The following is a 19,348-nucleotide window of genomic DNA, read 5'->3' as shown; positions in this document are numbered from 1 at the left end:
ACTCAAAAGAGTATTCTATATTTGTTCCCCCATGACTATTGTATTCATTCATTCTTTTTTCATTTTTGTACAATCTAGTTTCCAATCTCAATGACTCTACTATATAAATAATATTATCTAAAGTAGGTAAGTAATGAACTAACCATATAACCAGTGGTTTTCATCTTATTTCTAATTTTCCTTTGCTTCTTTGCAGGATTTGAGAAAATAAATCAATTTATCCTTTTGAACTTATATTCTACCTTGTCTTCTATCAAATGGAAATACCTTAAACTCAACACATTTTTGAAAGTTCAAAGTTGGTTATTAATTTTCACACAAGTTTCAATATCAGAATCATTTTCAAAGTACTAGTCCTCAGAGTGATATTCCAAACAAATAATTCAAGGGTAAAATGATGAATAGTATAAACTGAAAGTGTGGCAGTCCAAGTATGGTTTGAAGATTCATTGAAAAGCAAGGCATAAAGGAAAAAAAACCCTCAAAGATGTAGAACAACACTGTAGCTTTCAGTTCATTAATCAAATTCAGAGGTTGATTCTCAGAGAGTCTATTAACACAATAAGGTTCAGGAACATGGAAAACTTGGAATATGAATAATTTGGCATCATGGAATTTACCTGGTTTGGATGCTTTCTGAACTTGAGACCTATTTAGACTTATAATTTAATATTTATCCAGCCTTTTTATATTGTGGGTAGAGCATTTATGGTTTCATAGATATAGAGAACATGGAATAGATAAAACTGAACTGAATTTCTTATTTACTAAGCCATAACTGCAACCATACTTATTACAAACAAGTAAATAAGGACATGATGAACTTTCTTTTAAGACCAATATCATGTTTTAAGAACATGACCAAGTACATTAATGTATCACATATGTCATTAGTTATTGGATTGGAGTCCTGAGACCTTAATGACAATTATAGGAATCTCATTTAACAATTTCAAACTCTTTATGTGTTCTACATTCTTAACAAACTAGCTTATTCATTGTTCCTTTTATGTGACTGTGTTTCTCTTTATTTTGTGTCTTTGTAAAGGTTATACCTTATTCCCAAATCCTAGCATAATGTCTAGCACAAACGGAGATGTATTGTTGAATGAAGGAATGAATGCCTGAATGAACAACCATCACAGGAAACAGTCAAAAGGTGCTAGCATATTAACAAAAATTATAGATTTATTATATATACTAATAAATTTGTTTTACCCATGTAAATATATATATATATAATTTCATTAATGTAGAAACAGGTAATAGCCTGTGTCTAAAGAAAGCAAAAAAAAAAAAGGATTTATGAGCCATTTTTACCATTTTTAACATGGATAATTAATGCAATACAATTTACTAGAGTTAAACATTCAGAGTATAAATAAAAATGGAGTAATCTCTTAGGAGCTGATATTTTTCACTCCAGAGACCTGACCAAGGTTAAATATTTGCATTTTCATGGAAAGATATATTTAGTGTATTTTTTGGTTGTTGCTTTGGGGAAAATATATTTTTTTAGAAATTGCGTTTGAACCAAATGGAAAATATTCTTCAAGAAGAAAATGAAAGCCTACACTATACAAATAAGTAATCCATGTATTCTCTCATGCAAAAAAAATAAATTTTATCATGTCAGTTCATTATCAATATTGATGTTTTACAAAAGAAAATGAATTGAAGTCACAGTAACAGAATTGGCTTTGCAAGAACTATGGACTTTTCAAAGTTAGGTCAGCTATTACTTATGTTCAGGCAGATTAATAGCTCCATTTCAGGTTTTACTGTAGCAATTCTCAATCTCAAATTCTTATTGACATTGCCATTTATAATGTTTAATTGGGTAATTTCTTGACATAAATTTGGTTTTGAGTATGCATATTTTACTCTAACCCAAAATGAAATGAAGCTAAATTCTTTTTAAGGTAAAACTTACTCACCTTTCTATATGGAAAGGAAGAAATACAAATTAAATACATTTCAGAACCATATAAGTTTTGTACCAGGAAAATTGAAGAGAGAAACCAGTCATACTTCAGAGACTTTTTTTTCCCTTTTAAACTGTATCTCCAAGAGAAGATGCAGTTCATTCTCTGATTAAGGCTCATTGGAAACATTTAACTCTGTTGATGGAAAGTAGGGATTAAATAAGGAGTTATTGGATGTCTGATTATTAGGAATCTCATGAACAGGATAATAATACAACAAATATAGTCATCTATTGTTTTAATTGTTGCGAGGACAATATCTAACAAGAAAGGATAATGGAAGTGGTTACATAAAGAGACTACAGGCAACCTCTAGGATTCAATGATATTATTCTTTTGAAAGTGGCAATCCTTCAACTTACAGATCACAAATTTGGCCAAAAAACTTAAAGGATTTATCCTGCACTGGAAGAATAATTGTATGTAGCCCTCTTATTTCAAGCAGCTAGGTGATGCAATGGATAGAGTGCTGGACCTGGAATCAGGAAGACTTCAGTTCAAATTTGACCTCAGATCCTTTCTAACTGTGTAACCCTGGAAAAGTCACTAAATCCTCTTTGCCTCAGTTTCCTCATCTATTAAAAGAGTTGGAGAAGGAATAGTCAAATCACTTCAGTATCTCCACCAAGAAAGCCCTAAAATGGCATCATCAAGAGTCAAACATGACTTAAAAACAAAAATCCTCTTGTTTTACAGATTAGGAAAATGGGAGTCAGAGAACTAGGGTGACTTTATTTAGGGTCAAAGAGCAAGTAAATAGCAAATTCAAATTTCCTATATAAGTCTTCAGATTCCAAATTTATTATTCTTTCTACAACATTTTGCATTAAATCACATATAATAAAAAAGAATAAATTCTAAATGACCAAGAAATGCATTTAAGAATAAGGTATGAGTATCCATATCTGGGTTAACCATAACTCAGATTACAGTAGATCAAGCTCAGCAATACCATGCAAAGAAACATGTTTACAGGCAATTATCTGACAAAATTCTGTTTGTTCCAAAGACCAGATTATATCTTATTCCTTCAATAGTCAGCAATTCCAATTCTATTGATTCATTAATATCAAATGAAGAATTTGTAAATTATCATATTGTTAATAATATATTTATCTGTAAAAAAAGATTTTATAATTGATAGACATATAAGAGTGCTTACAAGGCCAGGTGGATGCACAGGAGAAGACAAATATTTATCAAAAAAATAACATCTCTGCTATGGAAAAGCAAGAGTGCCAATACAATCATTGTACATTACAAATTTAAGGAGAATAAAAGATAGATAATGTAGGCATTGGTCATGTTGTCTCAATTTATCTTTGTTGATTTAAATCCTTGTCTTCTTCTTGGTGACTCAGTTGTCTCCTCTCTGTAGACTTTTAAAACTGCTGAAGGGAGAAATGTCTTATATGTATTATCTCAATACTAGATTTTTGAGTACAGGCTCTTTGAGTTTGGAGACTATGCTATTATTGTTATTATTTAATTTTTGGTCTTTTTAATTCCATTAACTAGCACTATGCTTGACAAATAACAGCTATTTAATAAACTTTTGGGGAATTGAGTTAAACGTATTGATGATTCAGCAAAATTTTATAAGGTATTTTGCTATACATTCTGGGCATAAAAAAAAACCACAATAAGGAAATTCTTGCCCTCAAGGGCAAGGGCACAGATATATACATACATATTATACACACATATACAAAGTTATTTGAGGGTGTACTAACAATAAGTTTTCATAAAAGTGTATAGGAGAGGGTACTGGAGCTAATTCTGGAAGGTAGCTTGATATTCCAAAAACATAAGTCCGGAAACAGAGCATTTAATACATGGGTGCCAAATTATTTAATGGTTAGAACAGCAAATGCCCTTCAGAGAGAGTAGCAAGTTAGCTAGTCTAACTTTCAGTGCATTAGAAAAAGAAAGTAAAATGTTTCAAAAATAAAAAGAGGCTAGTGACTGAAATAATTTGGAAAGTACAACTTAAATATTTTCTTTCCAACTTAGTCATGTTTAACAATGATTGTGAGGCTAATTAACCTTTACCAATCTATATTACATAAAATGTGATTCCATTCTTGGATCTTAATTCCTTTAGCTCTGTAAACAAAAGTTAAAATTCACAAGTAATCTTGGCATTCAAACAACATCACCTTGTTCTCTAAGCCACAAGATGTTTGCTCTAAATCCTTTGATGGTTATCCATATGCATACCAAGCAATGTAAACATTCATAGGGGCATGCAAACATTTTGAATGAGGTTTGAAATAATGCTCTTAGTTTGACGATGAGTCAGAATGTGATTAATATTTATTGGGAGTAAAATATTGACCTAAATCCACAGTGCTACCATTTGGTAAAATACTCTACAGAACTCTGTGCTACTGTTGCAAATTAGTTAATTTATATAATGCAGATGTCTATTCCACAAAAGAAATTTTCCCATAAAAATAGAATAATCTACTTTATTTTGATATATTAATTTGACTAATCCTGCAGTAAAGTTTTATATCATTATTCCTCTTCCTATCTTTGTAATGAACATTTAATCCCTTGAATTTTAAATGAAACATAAATGATGTACAAGTTCTGTCAATCCTATCAATCTAGGAGGGTGTCAATTACCACCCTATGGACTGTAGATGTGTCTGTCATTTGAAAACAATTTAGTTAATTTTTGAGGTATTTGTCACCAAAAGGGAGGATTCTCACAACATAATGATTTCTTTCTTCTGAATTCCTTCTTTCCCTTTTCTTTTGTTCCCTATGATATAAAATTTAAAAAATAAATATACATATCTGCCTTTCTCTTGTGAAAGCAAACAAAAAAAGACCTTTATGACTAAATGAGGCTGATAAAGATGAGTTCTGTAATTATCACTTGAAATGTGTAGATATTAATTTCAGTACTTTATAAGTACATGGTTGCTGCATTTTTAATGAGTATGAATGAATGTGGGATTTGGAGGAGGTATACCAATAACCATATATTTAGGTGATATAAAAATAACTACTGGTTAACTAATGAACTAATGTTGACATTTGCCACACTCTAGACTTGTAAGGTCACACAAATACGCCTTGAAATTAGTTGGTCTATTTAAGTCATGAAATGAAAATATATATGAATGCCATTATATCATAAAGTAACTAACATCTATGCCTACTAGCTTTTCTCTTGAATAAAAGTGAAAATATTGAAAATATCAAATTTGCTTTGTTCCTAGTCAACCTTCCACTTTCTATTATTTTTATAAAAATAATTTTACATTATATAAATATATAGATTTCCCCCCTATGGCATTTTGCTAAATGTAACAGTTTTAGAATAGTAATTACTTTAATATTTGCACAATTTTTTTTCTATGTGGCATTACTTCTCCATAAAATATCATTGAACTTGGAGCTTGAAAAGATCTTAGGGATCGATTAGTTCAACATAATTTATAAAAAAAAAAAAAACAAAGAAAAAGGAATTGTCTTTCTAAGGTTACAAGCTACTAAATTCCTAGTCAAGATTTGAACCCAGAAACATATTATTTTCACTATATCATAATTCCCTCATATATATTTAACTATGGCTTTTACTTGCTTATTTTTTTTAAATTAAGTATTCTATAACATTAAGGTCAGCCATGGGATAGCAATATATTTATTAAATATATCCAACCAGTATAATGACATTGAACATATGCTTACAAGCTTGATTAAAGGTTTAGATTGTGAAAACATGTTATTTTCCTAGATTATCCTACAGATGGCCTAAAAGATAATATATATATATATATCATCCATAAACAAATTTTATGAATTTCTATCTATCTGAGGTAAAAAAAAAAGATATTTGAAAAGAACATTAATGAATAAATAGAGTTTGAAAAAAAAAACCCAGTTCAATTTCAAGTGTAGATAGAAAGATATTTGCAGTTTTGGTTTTGGTTTTTGCGCACTGGGTGGTGGGGATATGCAGAAATGAGACATACTTTTTGCAGTACTAGGTGTTTTAATTTGTACCAAAAAATAAACAAAAAGCTTTTCATTAAATTCTTAATATCAAAAAATAGGGGAAAGAAAAATAATTTCATTTTGAAGCAGTTAGTGGTGCAACAGATAAAGTTGTGTCTAGATTTAGGAAGAGGATTTCAAATATGGCCTCTGACACTATCTATGTGACCCTTGACAAGTCACTTAATCTGTTTGCCTCAGTTTCTTTCACTGTAAAATAGGATGTTAATAATAACAGTTATGTCACAGAGTTGTTGTGAGGATCAAATGAGAGAATATTTATAAAAGAAAATAACATAATGCCTGGGACATAGTAATCTGTATATGATTTTTTTCTCCTTCTATGTTCATTTAATTCTTAAAATTAAAAAACTAGTAAAAAAGTAAGTTCAAAATTAAATTCTTGGGGAAATTTTCAGTATTGAGCTGTAGAGAATAGTTTTATAATATATGAAATATTTCATATATATAAAGGGTAAATGACATTTTTCTTTTCAGTTCCATTGTTTTCCTCTAGCAAATATACATTTATTTGTTGGTTTTATATTTGGAAAAGGCTATTTCATGAATATATTACTTACATTTTTAATGTCTATATTAATATGTTTACATTTGTAAAATAGTTATTTGTAATAATTCATAATGTAGTGTAACAAAAATTTAAACATACAGTAGTTGTTGAAAACAATGTGTTGGATCCTCTTTTCTTCTGCTCTCTGAAACTTTTATTAGCTTTTCAGAAAACATTTATTAACAAGTATATATAAGGCACTGTCCTGGTCACTGAGAATACAGAAAGAAAACCAAAGTCCCTGCCACCTAGGATTTTACTTCTCTTTATGTGGACGAGCCACATAAATATCTATTTAGATACCAAGTTCATGCCAAGTAAAATGTGGATGGAGGGACATTAACTCCTAATGAGGAATTAGAAAGGACTTCATACAGAAAGTGGCATTTGAGCTGAGACTTGATGGAATCTGGGAATTCTGAGATGAGGACATGAGGGATGAATGCTTTCCATGAAAAAAAAAAAGAACAAAATGTATATCGTGTACAATCCTTGGAGGCAAGAGATATATTGCCATGTTTGGGCAGAAGTAAGTAGATGGAATAACTAGATGGAATGCTAAGAACATAAGAACAGTAAATTGTAAAATGCCTAGAAAAATAGACTCAAGTCAATTACTAAGGAACCTTAAATGCTATTCAGAAAAGTTCATATTAAATCCAGAATAAATATTGAGGTATTGGAGATATTTGTAAGGAGGGGAGTGGAAATATGGTCAGACATTTTCCTTGGGAATATAATTTTTATCACTATGTGGAGGATGGGCAAGATGAAGATGGAAGGAATTAAAATTAATTTGGAAGATGTTATGGAAATCTATAGAAAGATGGCCCTGTGCTCTGACAGAATAAGCCAAAACTAGATGTCATAGAGTTTAAGTCCAGAAGACTTGGCAACTGATTAGATATGTGGGGTGAGGAAAAGTAGAGTAAGCAGATAAGTAGGGAAATAGTAGAAGTTAAACTTCATGACTGGAAGGATGATATTACCATCAATAAAAATAAAAAATAATTTAACATGAGCTTTTTTTGAGAGAGGGGGGAGTATATAATGAATTAAGTATAATTTTCCAGACTGAAAGCTATTACAATCCTCTGTCACTTTCTTTTTCAAGTTTTGAGCACAATTAAGGAATAGCTAGGGAAAACTTTAATTATTCTAATGTCTTCTTGACTTATTTTCTTATAAGGAGGTCCATTGAAAGCTGTATTAAATCGTATATGCAACAAAAAGATGGTTTCCTGGGATGTCTATTATTTTAAAGTGTTGTTAAATTGGTATTCCAAGAGTTGTGGTTTAAACATGGTTGAGTACATGTTATATCAGTTTAAAAAACATATTTTCTGTTTCAGTATTTCTATATTTGCTCTTCTTTTCCCTCCAAAAAGTAATTGAAAACTCCAAAAACTGTCTTGGGCTAGTCCTTGGTTTAGAAGCATTAAATTAGAGAAATTTTTGCTGTTTGGTTGAGTAATTTATATTCACTTTCAAGCAAAGAAGTTTGTTTAATGGAAGAACTAAAGCAGAGGATAAAATAATCTAGTTTCTGTGGTATCTTGAGAAATATTGAACAACCTAAAGTGGGCATACCATGAGAAAATAAATAATGTAGAAGATCTAACCTTAGCTCTTTTTATTATGAAATGCCTTTACCGAGTTAGGATGATTTAATATTATGTACTTATCCTGCAAAGATAAAAGAATGACCCATCATAATGCTTTCCACATCTTTCTTTAAAACTGAAGTATTGCCAACCCAGTGATCCAATGTCCTTCAAATAAGTGGAGGCCCCATTAATCTATCTTTATTTGCATACAATACCAAGAAAAAAAACCAATCTCTCCAGTTAGATTTGTATATTTGCTTTTTAAAGATTATACTATTTTCCCCTTTTTGCTTTAACAATCAAGACTTTATGGCAAAATTCAGGCTCACAAAATTGTAATAATAAGCTCATATGATTTTAGGGGTACTTCATTTTATTTTTACCCTTACTTTTTCATTATCCTCCAGTCAAGCTCTATATCAATGCTTCATCATGTCATGAAAGGTACTCCAAGTTCTCAAAGCCCATGAAAGTAGATCACAATCTCTGGTGAGTCCTAGAAAACTGAAGGAAAAAAAAAACAACCCCTTTATACATGCACCTATTAATGGACTAAACGTTGGCCATTTGAAAACCAAGTTCATTGAGTGATGAGAGGTTCACTCCCAGGATATTAACCACAAGGTAAATAATTGGTTTGGGGAAGGGGTTATTGCACTTCTTAAAGACTGAGGAGTGTATGTATCTGAATAAGTAGACATAATATGCATATTTATGAAATGTTGCATCTTTAAACTGTTGTTATAAGATTAAATTAGAAGCCCCCTTGAAACCTTTTGGAAGTAGGCAGGGAGTAGGTACACAATAAAGAATAGAAAATAAAAAAAGTATATAAATCAAGCTTAGGGGAGAATATTTTTTCAAATTGTCATAATTTCCTTTTATTGAAGCCAACACATGACCTTTGAACCCAATGTTGAGAAATTCAGATAGCAATGTTTTTCCAGTCTTTATTTGTATTGCCATAATCATGGTTACATACAAAGTCCTAGTCCCAGAAGGACACAATATGAGGCATAAAATATCTGAAGGCCTCCTTAACCAATTCCAGTTTCTATTACAATGCTTAAGATACTTAATTGATTTTTAAAGGTTGGGGCCACTATATGATGTGCAAATGATCTTTCAGGAAAAAAAAGACCCTCAGTAAGTCAGTAAGTAGAGTTGATTTCACTAGATCTAGGCCAGGACATAGTTATTTATATTACTAAGTCCTTTCTGACTAGAAAGCATCCCTTCACATTGAAAAAAAAAAGTAACGGCAGTTAGGAAAATTAGAAGCCTATGGTAATTCTTTAGTTTGGACTAATCTCAGGGATTGAATTTCTAAATTGCTTTTAGTTTTAGGGTTAGTGTATTTCCTCCCACCCACCACCAATTCATTAATATTGAGTGGCTGAGCCCAATTCTACATTGCTGGGCTTATTCATTAATCTCAAAGGGAGGCTGAGGTGAGCATTCAGCAGAGGCTTTGGTCCTGTTTGATTTGGTTAAAAACACATTTTCTTCTCACCTTACATGATTTTTGTAAATGTAATTTTAAAGGAAAATATATTTCTGATAAATAAAGCTTCCTAAAAAATACCATTGCACTTTTCTGTACTAGCGTAAATAAAAATCTCTGTTTCCTTAGCTTTTCTAATTACACTCTACAAGATCAGAGAACTAAACAAATCAAGCAGTTAAAAGAGAAGAAATGAATGGCACAAGACATCATTTCTCAGACAAATACATTGAAAGCATTGAACCATATTGCATTGTTCAGTATCCAGTAACAGAACCAGTCAGTGCATTACCTGTAAACCATGAAACATACAGTAATTTTAAAACTTCAGTTCAGGTCCTGAGACCAAGAGCAGGAAGTGGTCATTAATGGTCTTCCCTCTTCACAGGGAAAGAAAAATTGAGGGAGCAATATGGAAGGAAAGTTCCAATCTTTCATATTATCTCTTTCTTGACAGATATTGTAGTAGAGCTTACATATACACAATTACAGTCATACCAATCTTTCTTTTCCAAGAAAGAAACTAGATACTGAAGAAAAAAAAATTAAGAAGGAAAATGAGAAGTAGGATACTCAAACATTTTCACTTCATCAAAGAAAGATGGACCCTCTACCTTTCATCAGTTATTTTGATTTATCTTGTGTATATTATTTCCATACAATAACCAAATTGTAATTTAGAGACAGAAATTCAGTTAACAGCATATGACTGGACAATGGTGCTATGGAGATCCAGAGAGGATGAAAGAAGAACAAATTATTTCAGTCATAGAAGGCAAAATTCTCAGTGAACTTCAGAAATCAATGTGATCAAATCCCCTACCCCATGCTCACATTACAAGCAAATCTTCTTGGAGGAAACATTTCATTTCCTCCTTTCCTCTCTATGTATAATCATTATAACAAAAAATGTTTACATTCTCCTGGAAAAAAGTCCCTCCAACCCAAAAACCAACATAAAAGGGCACATATTAAACTCCAACACATTATACACACAACTGAAATAGTTCATTTTTCAGAGACCATTACAAATTTTAATGTGCATTTTACAGAAATTAGCAGACATCTGCAAGTGTCAAACCAGTGGAAGTGAATTCATGTATTACGAAATCCCCACAATACTGAGTTTACAAATTAAAATAGTATGCTTCATCAGAAAAGGAAATAAAGATGTTTGTTGGTGGCACGACATATAGATATAGATATATATTATATTAAAAATTGGCTTGCATGAGGATCATATTATGCCTACTTTGAAGTTATATCACATGTACTGTAAGCAATTTACAGAATTTATGTCAGTTTTGCATATACAAGAATTGCAAAATTAGGTAAAACACAATGAAATAGAGAACACTCAAAAAATGTATTTATAGAAACCTCCACGCAGTTAACAGGGATTGGCCTTAGTCAGCACTTGCCACCATTGAACAAGGAATAGAAACCAAAAAAAAGGAGAGAGAGAGAAAGAAATGAAAAAGAACCCCAACACAAGAGAAGAAAAATATAAAAAAATAATACAGAAAAAAACCACTCCATTCTTGTCCATATGTTTTTCTTTTTCTTTTTTTTCTGCCTTAAGTTCATGTTCTTGTATACATGGGCTTGCCATGTCAATATTTTTATTCCTCCCCCAAAAGGCAGGTTTTGAATGATATTTGAAGATTATGTTGTAGTAATTTATTTATTTATTGGTCTCTGCCTCCAGTGGAGAAATGGTATTACCTAGTGGAAATCAAGGATATCCGCAGCGAACAATTATTATACTGATGACTTACAGGCCAACCCCTGAGCAGTCAATGATACAGTGCTTCTACTTGCCGAAAGAAAAGGAAAACAAGTCTTGTTACAAAATGTCCTATCGCTTCACACCAGTCCTCTTGAACTAAAAGCTCAGTGGTCTGCCAAAGAAAATATTATTAATAAAACGTGGGCAATCCTCTTCTTTTTTTTTAACTTTTTGTTTTTTATTTTTTGTTTTATTTTTTTTAACTTCCTGAAGAAGGTGCTCCTTGTGTAGAGAATTAGAGTACATTGGGTGCAGAGTGGTGGTTGGAGTTTAGGGTCAACTTTGCTGTCCGCTCCGAAGATTTTACAGGCGATTTGCTCTTTGCTTTAAGAAGAGAAAGTGATATTGGAAAAAAGTCAGCACTTTAGATTAAAGCAAAGCACCCTTCACAAAGCCACAAACAAGAAGCAGGACAGAAAGTCCATGGCTTGTAGCTATCCTCGCACCTGCGGAAGAAGTTATAAGATATTCGCTCATCTTGCAGATTTCCAATGCTCCTTATAAGGCTGTTTTAAACACATACATATATATACTTAATTAGCTCTCCAGCTCTGGTGCTCATGAATGTCTTGGCATGCACTGCAAATAACAACACATACAAAGTATTTCAGTCCCATGAAGGCTGTCTTGTTTGTTTTGTCTGTTTTCAAGCAATGTAATCCCATGTTCAGCATACAACGAGGGCTAGATGCAAGAACCTTTCCCCTCACAGTGCACCTAGAGGAATCAGCCCTGCAGTCACTTAGTGATTTCAATAAAGGCAACTCCCAAATGCATCCCTCTTTTAACTAGCACAAACTAAGACATAAAGCAAGCTGAGAGCCATGGACTCCGTATTGCTCGAGAGAGTGTGTGCTAGGGACTTTTTAGCTCAGTTTGAATTTATATCAGCAGTGGGTTTCCCTAAATAATTTTACTTCTTTGAATCAGGGATTACAAGAATGGCCCTGCTGAACCTATGAAATAGTAATTTTCATTGAGCCAATGAGCTTTTTCAGTGGAAAATGGGGGACTGTACTTTGTACATGTAGTCATGAATATGATGAAAATCCACTTCAGGCCCATGAATCATGCACTAAACTATAATCATTAGCAAGATATTAAGAATTAAGGACATATCAGATATGTCTTTTCTGGAAGTCATTTGGGTATGGATTCTTATTTTTTCAATCTTCTTTTTGGTTTTGCTTGAAATTTTCAGCTACTTTTAGTGTTTTGCAGATTCATACAGGCCACATAGGAAATTGTGCCTACATGTGCACCCTGAGGTAATGTGATTTTTTTAAATGTAACTTTAATGTATTCATGAGATATGTTTTTTTTTCCTTTGTAGCTCCAATACCTTATACATGTGCCATGCATCTAGCAGGCAATTAAGTAAATATCTATTGAATTAGATTGAATTGAAAATTGATCTTTTATTAAATTAATATCCTGAACTCTCCAAATAATGGGTTATTTTTGATTTCTCTTTTTTGTATGTGCAGTTGAAAAAAGTGCAATTAAATTTCCCATTTTGTGTTTATATGAAATACATTTATTATAATAGGCACACTATATCCAGCCAGAAACAATAAATAATGGGGTGCTATGAGAGTGATCATGACAGAAGGTTAAGAAAATGTCTGATTTTGGTTCTGTATTGGTTGTCATGAGTGAGAGGAGTCAAAGCTATAGCTGGACAGGAGCCATTCCTCTGAAGATTGTTTAAAGAATATACTTGCAACCTGCATAAAAAACACATCTCAGTTTCCCCAAATATAAAAACTACATGATTGACAAATGAAGATAATTGTTTCTAACCAAAGATATTTTTGGATAGAAATGTTCCTCCCATATAAGGCTAGTTGAATTGGTGATGGCATTAGGGGCATTGATATTTTGTTTTTGTCTTCTGGTTTTAGTTTTGTTATTATTATTATTATTAATCATTATCATCATCATTATTATTATTATGCTTAGGGAGGCACTGATGTTAAGAAAAAAAGAAAGCAGGTAAAACAATTGACCCTCATGGAATTTTTTTCTAAGTAGCAGTTTTCCCTCTGATGTCATTTCCTTTTCTCCCAGAAATCACTGAGGATTCATATTGTCTGAATCACCATGTAGAGTGCACGAGCCTTTCCATATAGCCACTTCCTGACACAAAATTCTTCACCGGGAATGGTTCAGCAGCAGCATTGCTCTCCATGGGATACTAAAATAGCATCATTTATGCCACAACATTTTCTACAATACCATATCCAATATGTGCAAGTTAAAGCAGAGGCCAAATAAATGAGATCAAGTGTGGACAAATGCAACTATAAAAGTGCTGGGATGTCAGAATGAAACAAAGAAAAGGATTATGAATCTAGTAAAAAAAAATCTAAATCCCTCTTCAAGCATGCAGGGAAGCATTAAGCTCTTCTCAGTGGTATTTACTTTTTAACAATAATACTTCCTTGCCAGACACATATAATTCTTAGAATATTCTTTCTTTATCAAATCAAATTATTTCCAGTCTGTGGTGTAAGGATATGTGGTGATAATGAGACAATCTATCCTTTTATTTTTTAAAAACAGCAGGATTTGGACTTATGTCCATGTTATCTCCAATTCTCAGAAAGACTTTTTGCATTTTCATGTCAGATTCACTTCCTTGTGTGTGTATGTGTTTGTTTTGAGCAGATAGGGAAGATATATCTCATAATGCTAATATTGAAGATTTTGTCTTAATAATTGATAATGATGCTAATTATAATAAAAGAATTTAGAAAGTGTTCCAGGCACTATGCTAAGTGCTTTATAGTTATCTTATTTGATTCTCGTAGGAACCCTGGGAAATAGGTTCAATTATCATTCCCATTTTACAGATGAGGAAACTGAAGCAAATGAGTTAAACAATTTGCCCAGGATCAAAAAGCTAGTAAGGGGCTGAGGCTGAATTTAAACTCTCTTCCTGACTCCAGGAATGGGGCTCTATCTACAGAGTCACTTAGCTGACCATAATACCACATAGGTCTTAGATGTATTCGAGTTTTTTCATAGCATGTATTATGAATACTAACTATCTGTTTCAATAAAGTGGTAGCTAGATGGTGAAGTAGAGCGAGTGCTGGGCCTACCGTCAGAAAGGTTCATCTTTCTTAGTTCAAATCCAGTCTCAGATGCTAATGAGCTGTATGACCCTGGAAAAGTCACTTAATCTTTTTTGCCTAAATTTCTTCATCTATAAAATGAATTGAAGAAGGAAATGGGAAATCACTCCAGTAGCTTTGCCAAGAAAACTCCAAATGGATAATGAAGAGTTGTACATGACTGAAAAATAAGTAATGGCAATATAATATCCTAATGTAAAAATGTTATTCTTATCATAGAGTGTATGAATGTTTCATCACCAAGCTTTCCTTAATTCATATTATATACAAAGAGTTTTGTAAATAGTAGCCTCTGCAGCTGCTTCTAGGAGCCACAGAAAAAACTGTTATTATCATTGAAGATGAAAATAATTTCCCAAGTGGCTTTGAAACTAAAGCTTAGCTATTGGCTATTTGCAGTATACTTCACGTTTCCACCTATAAGGAATTATGTGTAATTCCTTATAATTATATATAATTCCTGTTTCCACCTATAAGGAATTAAAGCAATTCTGTGAAACCTAGTAATTTTTTGTTTGTTTTTACTGGCTAGAAGAAAGAGTGTGTTTAAAAAAAAAGTGTGATGATGAAAAATAAGAGTAAAGTGTTCAGGTAAATTTCAGTGGTGAAAATAAAAAAAAAAACACATTAGACTCACTTATATGGGGAAAACTAACCATAGCAAGACCAAAAAGCAGGTTACAATCATGTTTTGAAAATGCATTTTTGTCTAAAGAAACTAATTTGCCCAGTTTGTGTTTGAAGACTCAAAACTACCTGTCATTGGATAAGTATGGCAATGATGGAAAAGCACATTTTAGAATTTTGATCAAAGAGTTACATGTTCTTGAATATAAAATATTCTGAATCACTTTTATATATGAAGAAATCATACATGAGAAAAAAATGTCCAAAATAAAAGTCAAGATTGCAAAGCTCAATTTCTCATTTTTTTTCTTTGCCACTTTCCCAGAAAAATGTCAATTTCATCACAAATTCTTTACAAAGAAATTGTGGCATGATTTTTCTTCCTCTATCTTTGTCAATCTCTAATCTTGTAATATGTTCCAAATTTAAAAATAAATGTTAGGAAAACATGATGATGTTTCTGCGCATGTGTGTGTATGTGTTTTACAGTAGTTTTTCTTTTAATGCCAGTATACAAAGTAATATAGTCAATAACCCAACTTTTATGGAAAATTCTTCCTATTGTGCTAAAAACAAATAGCTCCTAAAGATATGTTTACATTCTGAACAAAGGTATTTCAGGAAAAGATAGCATGGTATAGTTTATTTCACTTGATCTCTTATCAAAAAAATCAGTTTCTAATGCTACTTCTGTGTTTTGCTTCCTGTATGACCTTGGAAAAGTTATTTTATTTCCACAGGCCTCATTCTCCTTACCTATAAAAGGAAAGGATTATATGTTATTAATTATATGGTCCCTTAAAGCTTTAACTTTTCTTGAAAATTTTGGACATGGAATCAGAACAAATAATAAAACTCTTAGGATATATGAATATCTATATATGAAAAAGTATCTAATTTGCATATGTCATCGGCATATATGCATGTATCTATTAAGTATATACACATAAATGAGTGTGCTTTTATATGTATACACACATACGTACACATTATTTTTATATATCATACACAGAGAGTCCAACGAATCTATTAAAATGCTTCTGATATATTTTGGCATCTATCTCTTAGCTGGGTTGTTTGCTTCTAAATAATTCATTTAAATTTCTCTGCATACTTGTCTGGTCTAAATTGCAACTACCATCTGTTTTTCACTCATCAAAATCCTTTGGAATTTCATCATTTTCTTGCCTTTCAAATTGAGGACACAAGGCTGAAAGTTGCATTCACAAATCCCTGAGTATTTTGAAGAGGAGGCATTTGCCATTCAATCTAGGCTTAATACAATACATTATCACTCATTTTAAAAAGAATAGCCTTTCTGAGAAGATTTTCCTTGATTGAACTGTGGATTTATTTTTGTTGCTGTTGTTTATTTATTAATTAGTTTCACCAGCAAGTTTTAGTGGAAAGAGTATTGGATTTGGGGTCAAGAGAGATGAGATTGAATATCAACACTAACACTGATTTAACTAAGCTCTGGGGCCAATTATTCTACCTCTTAGCATTGGTAACTCATAGGACTACATTGAAGATTAAGTGAAATAATGCATGTAAAGCATTTTAAATGGCATAGTGGGTAGAGCTAGCTTTAGCATCAAGAGCCAAACTTCAGGAACCTATGCCTCTGAAACATTCTGCCCACATAATTCTGGTGTGTCCTTTATTCTCTTAATGTCCCAAGTAGCTCTCTAAGACTATAAGTTATAAACAAATGCATCATCCACATTGGCGGAGGGAGTTTGCTTCCCAGGGTGTTATAAATGAATGTCTACATCTATCCACCTCACACACAAGAGCTATATAGATATCAGCTATTACAAATATTTACTTTCTCCCACACACACCTGACCCAAACGTTGTATTGGACTTATGATTTCACTGGGGGAAGGAAGCTCCTAGTGAGGAATTTACTCTAAGAATTGCAGATGGGTCCATTCTGCCTTTTACTTTTGTAGTTTAAGAAATTTGCCTGGGTCAAAACTCATCTGTTTTGGAGTCAGGACTTGAAGTCAAGTTATTCCTGTCTGTGAAGCCATCTCTTTATCTGCTTCATCATGTGACCCTCTTGATAACTCTTGTTTTTAGTAAATCTAATGCATTAGGAAAGTTTGCAATTTAAAATCCTATGGGAGTGTACTGAAATGACAAATGAGCATGTTATTTAAGAAGGTAATTTCCACATAAGCAGCACATAATAGTATTTTTTTCAAAGCAGTGGATATACCCAGGCTGAACTATCAAATGTTATCATTCACATTACAGTGGAATCCTGTAGCCCATTGGCAGAAATGTGAATTTCATATCCATATGATGCCAAAACAAAAGCTATCATTAAAAGATTTAGAGGAACGGACTAGAAAGGTCATCTAATTCATCTAGTTCATCATCTAATATAGGTGAAGAGACAACCTTTGATTTTCAGCCATGATGGTCATGGTTGATAATCATTTTATTAATTTTAAACCTTACATTGATTTTAGAATGCTCCCAATTTTTACAATACCTATTCTGTCATTTCAGTTTCACAATAATTCTATTAAGTAATCAAGAAAATGCCATTAATTCCATTATGCAGATGAAAAATAAAACAGTATGAGAGATTCAGTGTTTTGTCCAAAGCCACTGACAAAATGCTCTAGAATTAGAGTCTCTCTTTCTCTGTCTCTGTCTCTCTGACTCTCTGTCTCTCTCTCTCTCTCTCCACAAACACACATACATATACTGCATTCTAGTACTATTGTTTTCACCACCAAAGCCAACTAAAAACTACATTAGGAACATAAAAGTTACATTCTAAATTACAATAGCCATAGACTTGTGGAATCTTGAAACAGTTACTAGTATTTTGGTTCTGTTTTGTTTTGTTTTTAAAGTGTACCATCTTATAATGATGAGTATAATGTACATAACAACATGTATTATTAGGGACATTTTCATTATTAATATGTATTATGTATGTAAAATAGAATGTGGAGCATTATGTTGGATGTTATTTCATTAACCCTTTGTTTTTTGTTGTTGTTGTTTTCTGGTCCATGAAAAGGTGCTAGTTTGATTAAGTCCATCTTCCTCTCACAGTCTACGTGTATGTACTCCTAAATTCATGGGAACTATGTGAAGGACTAGTTTTTTTTTTTTTTTAAGCAATCGGGGTTAAGTAACTTGCTCAAGGTTACACGGCCAGGTGTTTCTGGGTGGGTGCTAAGTGTCCGAGCCCGGGATTCGATCTCCAGGTCTTCTCAACACTGGAGCCGGTGCTCTTACTTGCTGTGCTACCTGGCCGCCCCAGGACTAGTTTTTAAGTGGAAGGAACAATGGCTATAGAATCCAAGGTTCTTCATTTAAGCCTGGATCTACCACTTGCTACCTAAATGACTGGACAAATCCCTACATTTCCTGGGTCTCATTTTCCTCTGCTATACAATGAAAGGACTCAACTTGAACTTTGGTGTTAAACTCAAATACTAACAGGGTCATTATACATAAGGATTCCTGTGGGTTACATATTGACTTAGAAAGACACCTATTAACATTATATTATTGTATTATTGCTTATTTTGGTAAATATTCCCCAATTATATTTAATTTGAGTTGGATTACACTCCAGAGTGTTGCAGCTCTTATCACCATCCACACATCTACCACATTAATTTATACTCTCATCACTTCTCACCCATATAATTGTCATATTTTCCTAACTGATCTTCCAGACTCTCCTTTTTCCAAGTCATACTCCAGTTTCAAAAAAAAATTCTTAAGGCACAGATATGATTATATAACTCATCTCCAAAAAAAAAAAACCAAACAAACAAACAAAAGAACACCTTTGACTCCCTACTAACAACAGTACAGGATAAAATACCACCTTGCTAGGACAGACACTTTCAGTTCATCAGTATTTTATTCTCACCTATCATTCAGCCTTATTTCATACAATATTTATCCACATCTCTATGTTCCATTCAAACTGAAGTACCTCTTTTCTCCTGAATTTGACAGTCCCTTTCATATCTACATATATTAGCACACAATATTCTTAAAATACCCTCTTTCATCATCTCACACTCTCACTTCCCTTGTTTTCTCTAAACTTCACACCACTTGCTATCTCCTT

At 32.4% G+C, this 19,348-nt stretch overlaps 1 protein-coding gene across 7 annotated transcripts in view; it reads right to left on the bottom strand.

Moving 5' to 3' along the window:
- Positions 1-2,766: 2,766 nt before the first annotated feature.
- The window catches only part of VSTM2A (V-set and transmembrane domain containing 2A), a 44,896-nt gene continuing 28,314 nt past the window's right edge, over positions 2,767-19,348 (bottom strand). Inside the window, exons 5-6 of one of the 7 annotated variants that reach the window (XR_011167509.1) lie at positions 8,564-8,678; positions 2,767-3,376 (exon numbers count right to left, since the gene is read on the bottom strand). Coding sequence is in view for 5 of the 7 variants with exons in the window: in XM_069083724.1 (XP_068939825.1) it covers positions 11,703-11,791 (89 nt within the window). In the remaining 2 variants the exon portion in view is untranslated. Of the gene's footprint in view, positions 8,679-11,620; positions 12,047-12,088; positions 12,185-19,348 lie in introns of those variants that run through there. The other 6 variants (XR_011167510.1, XM_069083729.1, XM_069083725.1 and 3 more) reach the window with 6 other exon arrangements.

This window comes from Petaurus breviceps, unplaced genomic scaffold, assembly GCF_028583685.1.
Source record: "Petaurus breviceps papuanus isolate PSGF00001 unplaced genomic scaffold, PetGlider_PUasm1.0 174, whole genome shotgun sequence".
NCBI lineage: Eukaryota > Metazoa > Chordata > Mammalia > Diprotodontia > Petauridae > Petaurus > Petaurus breviceps.
Note: the sequence above shows the minus strand (reverse complement) of the source record. Positions and strands in the feature narration are given on the sequence as shown.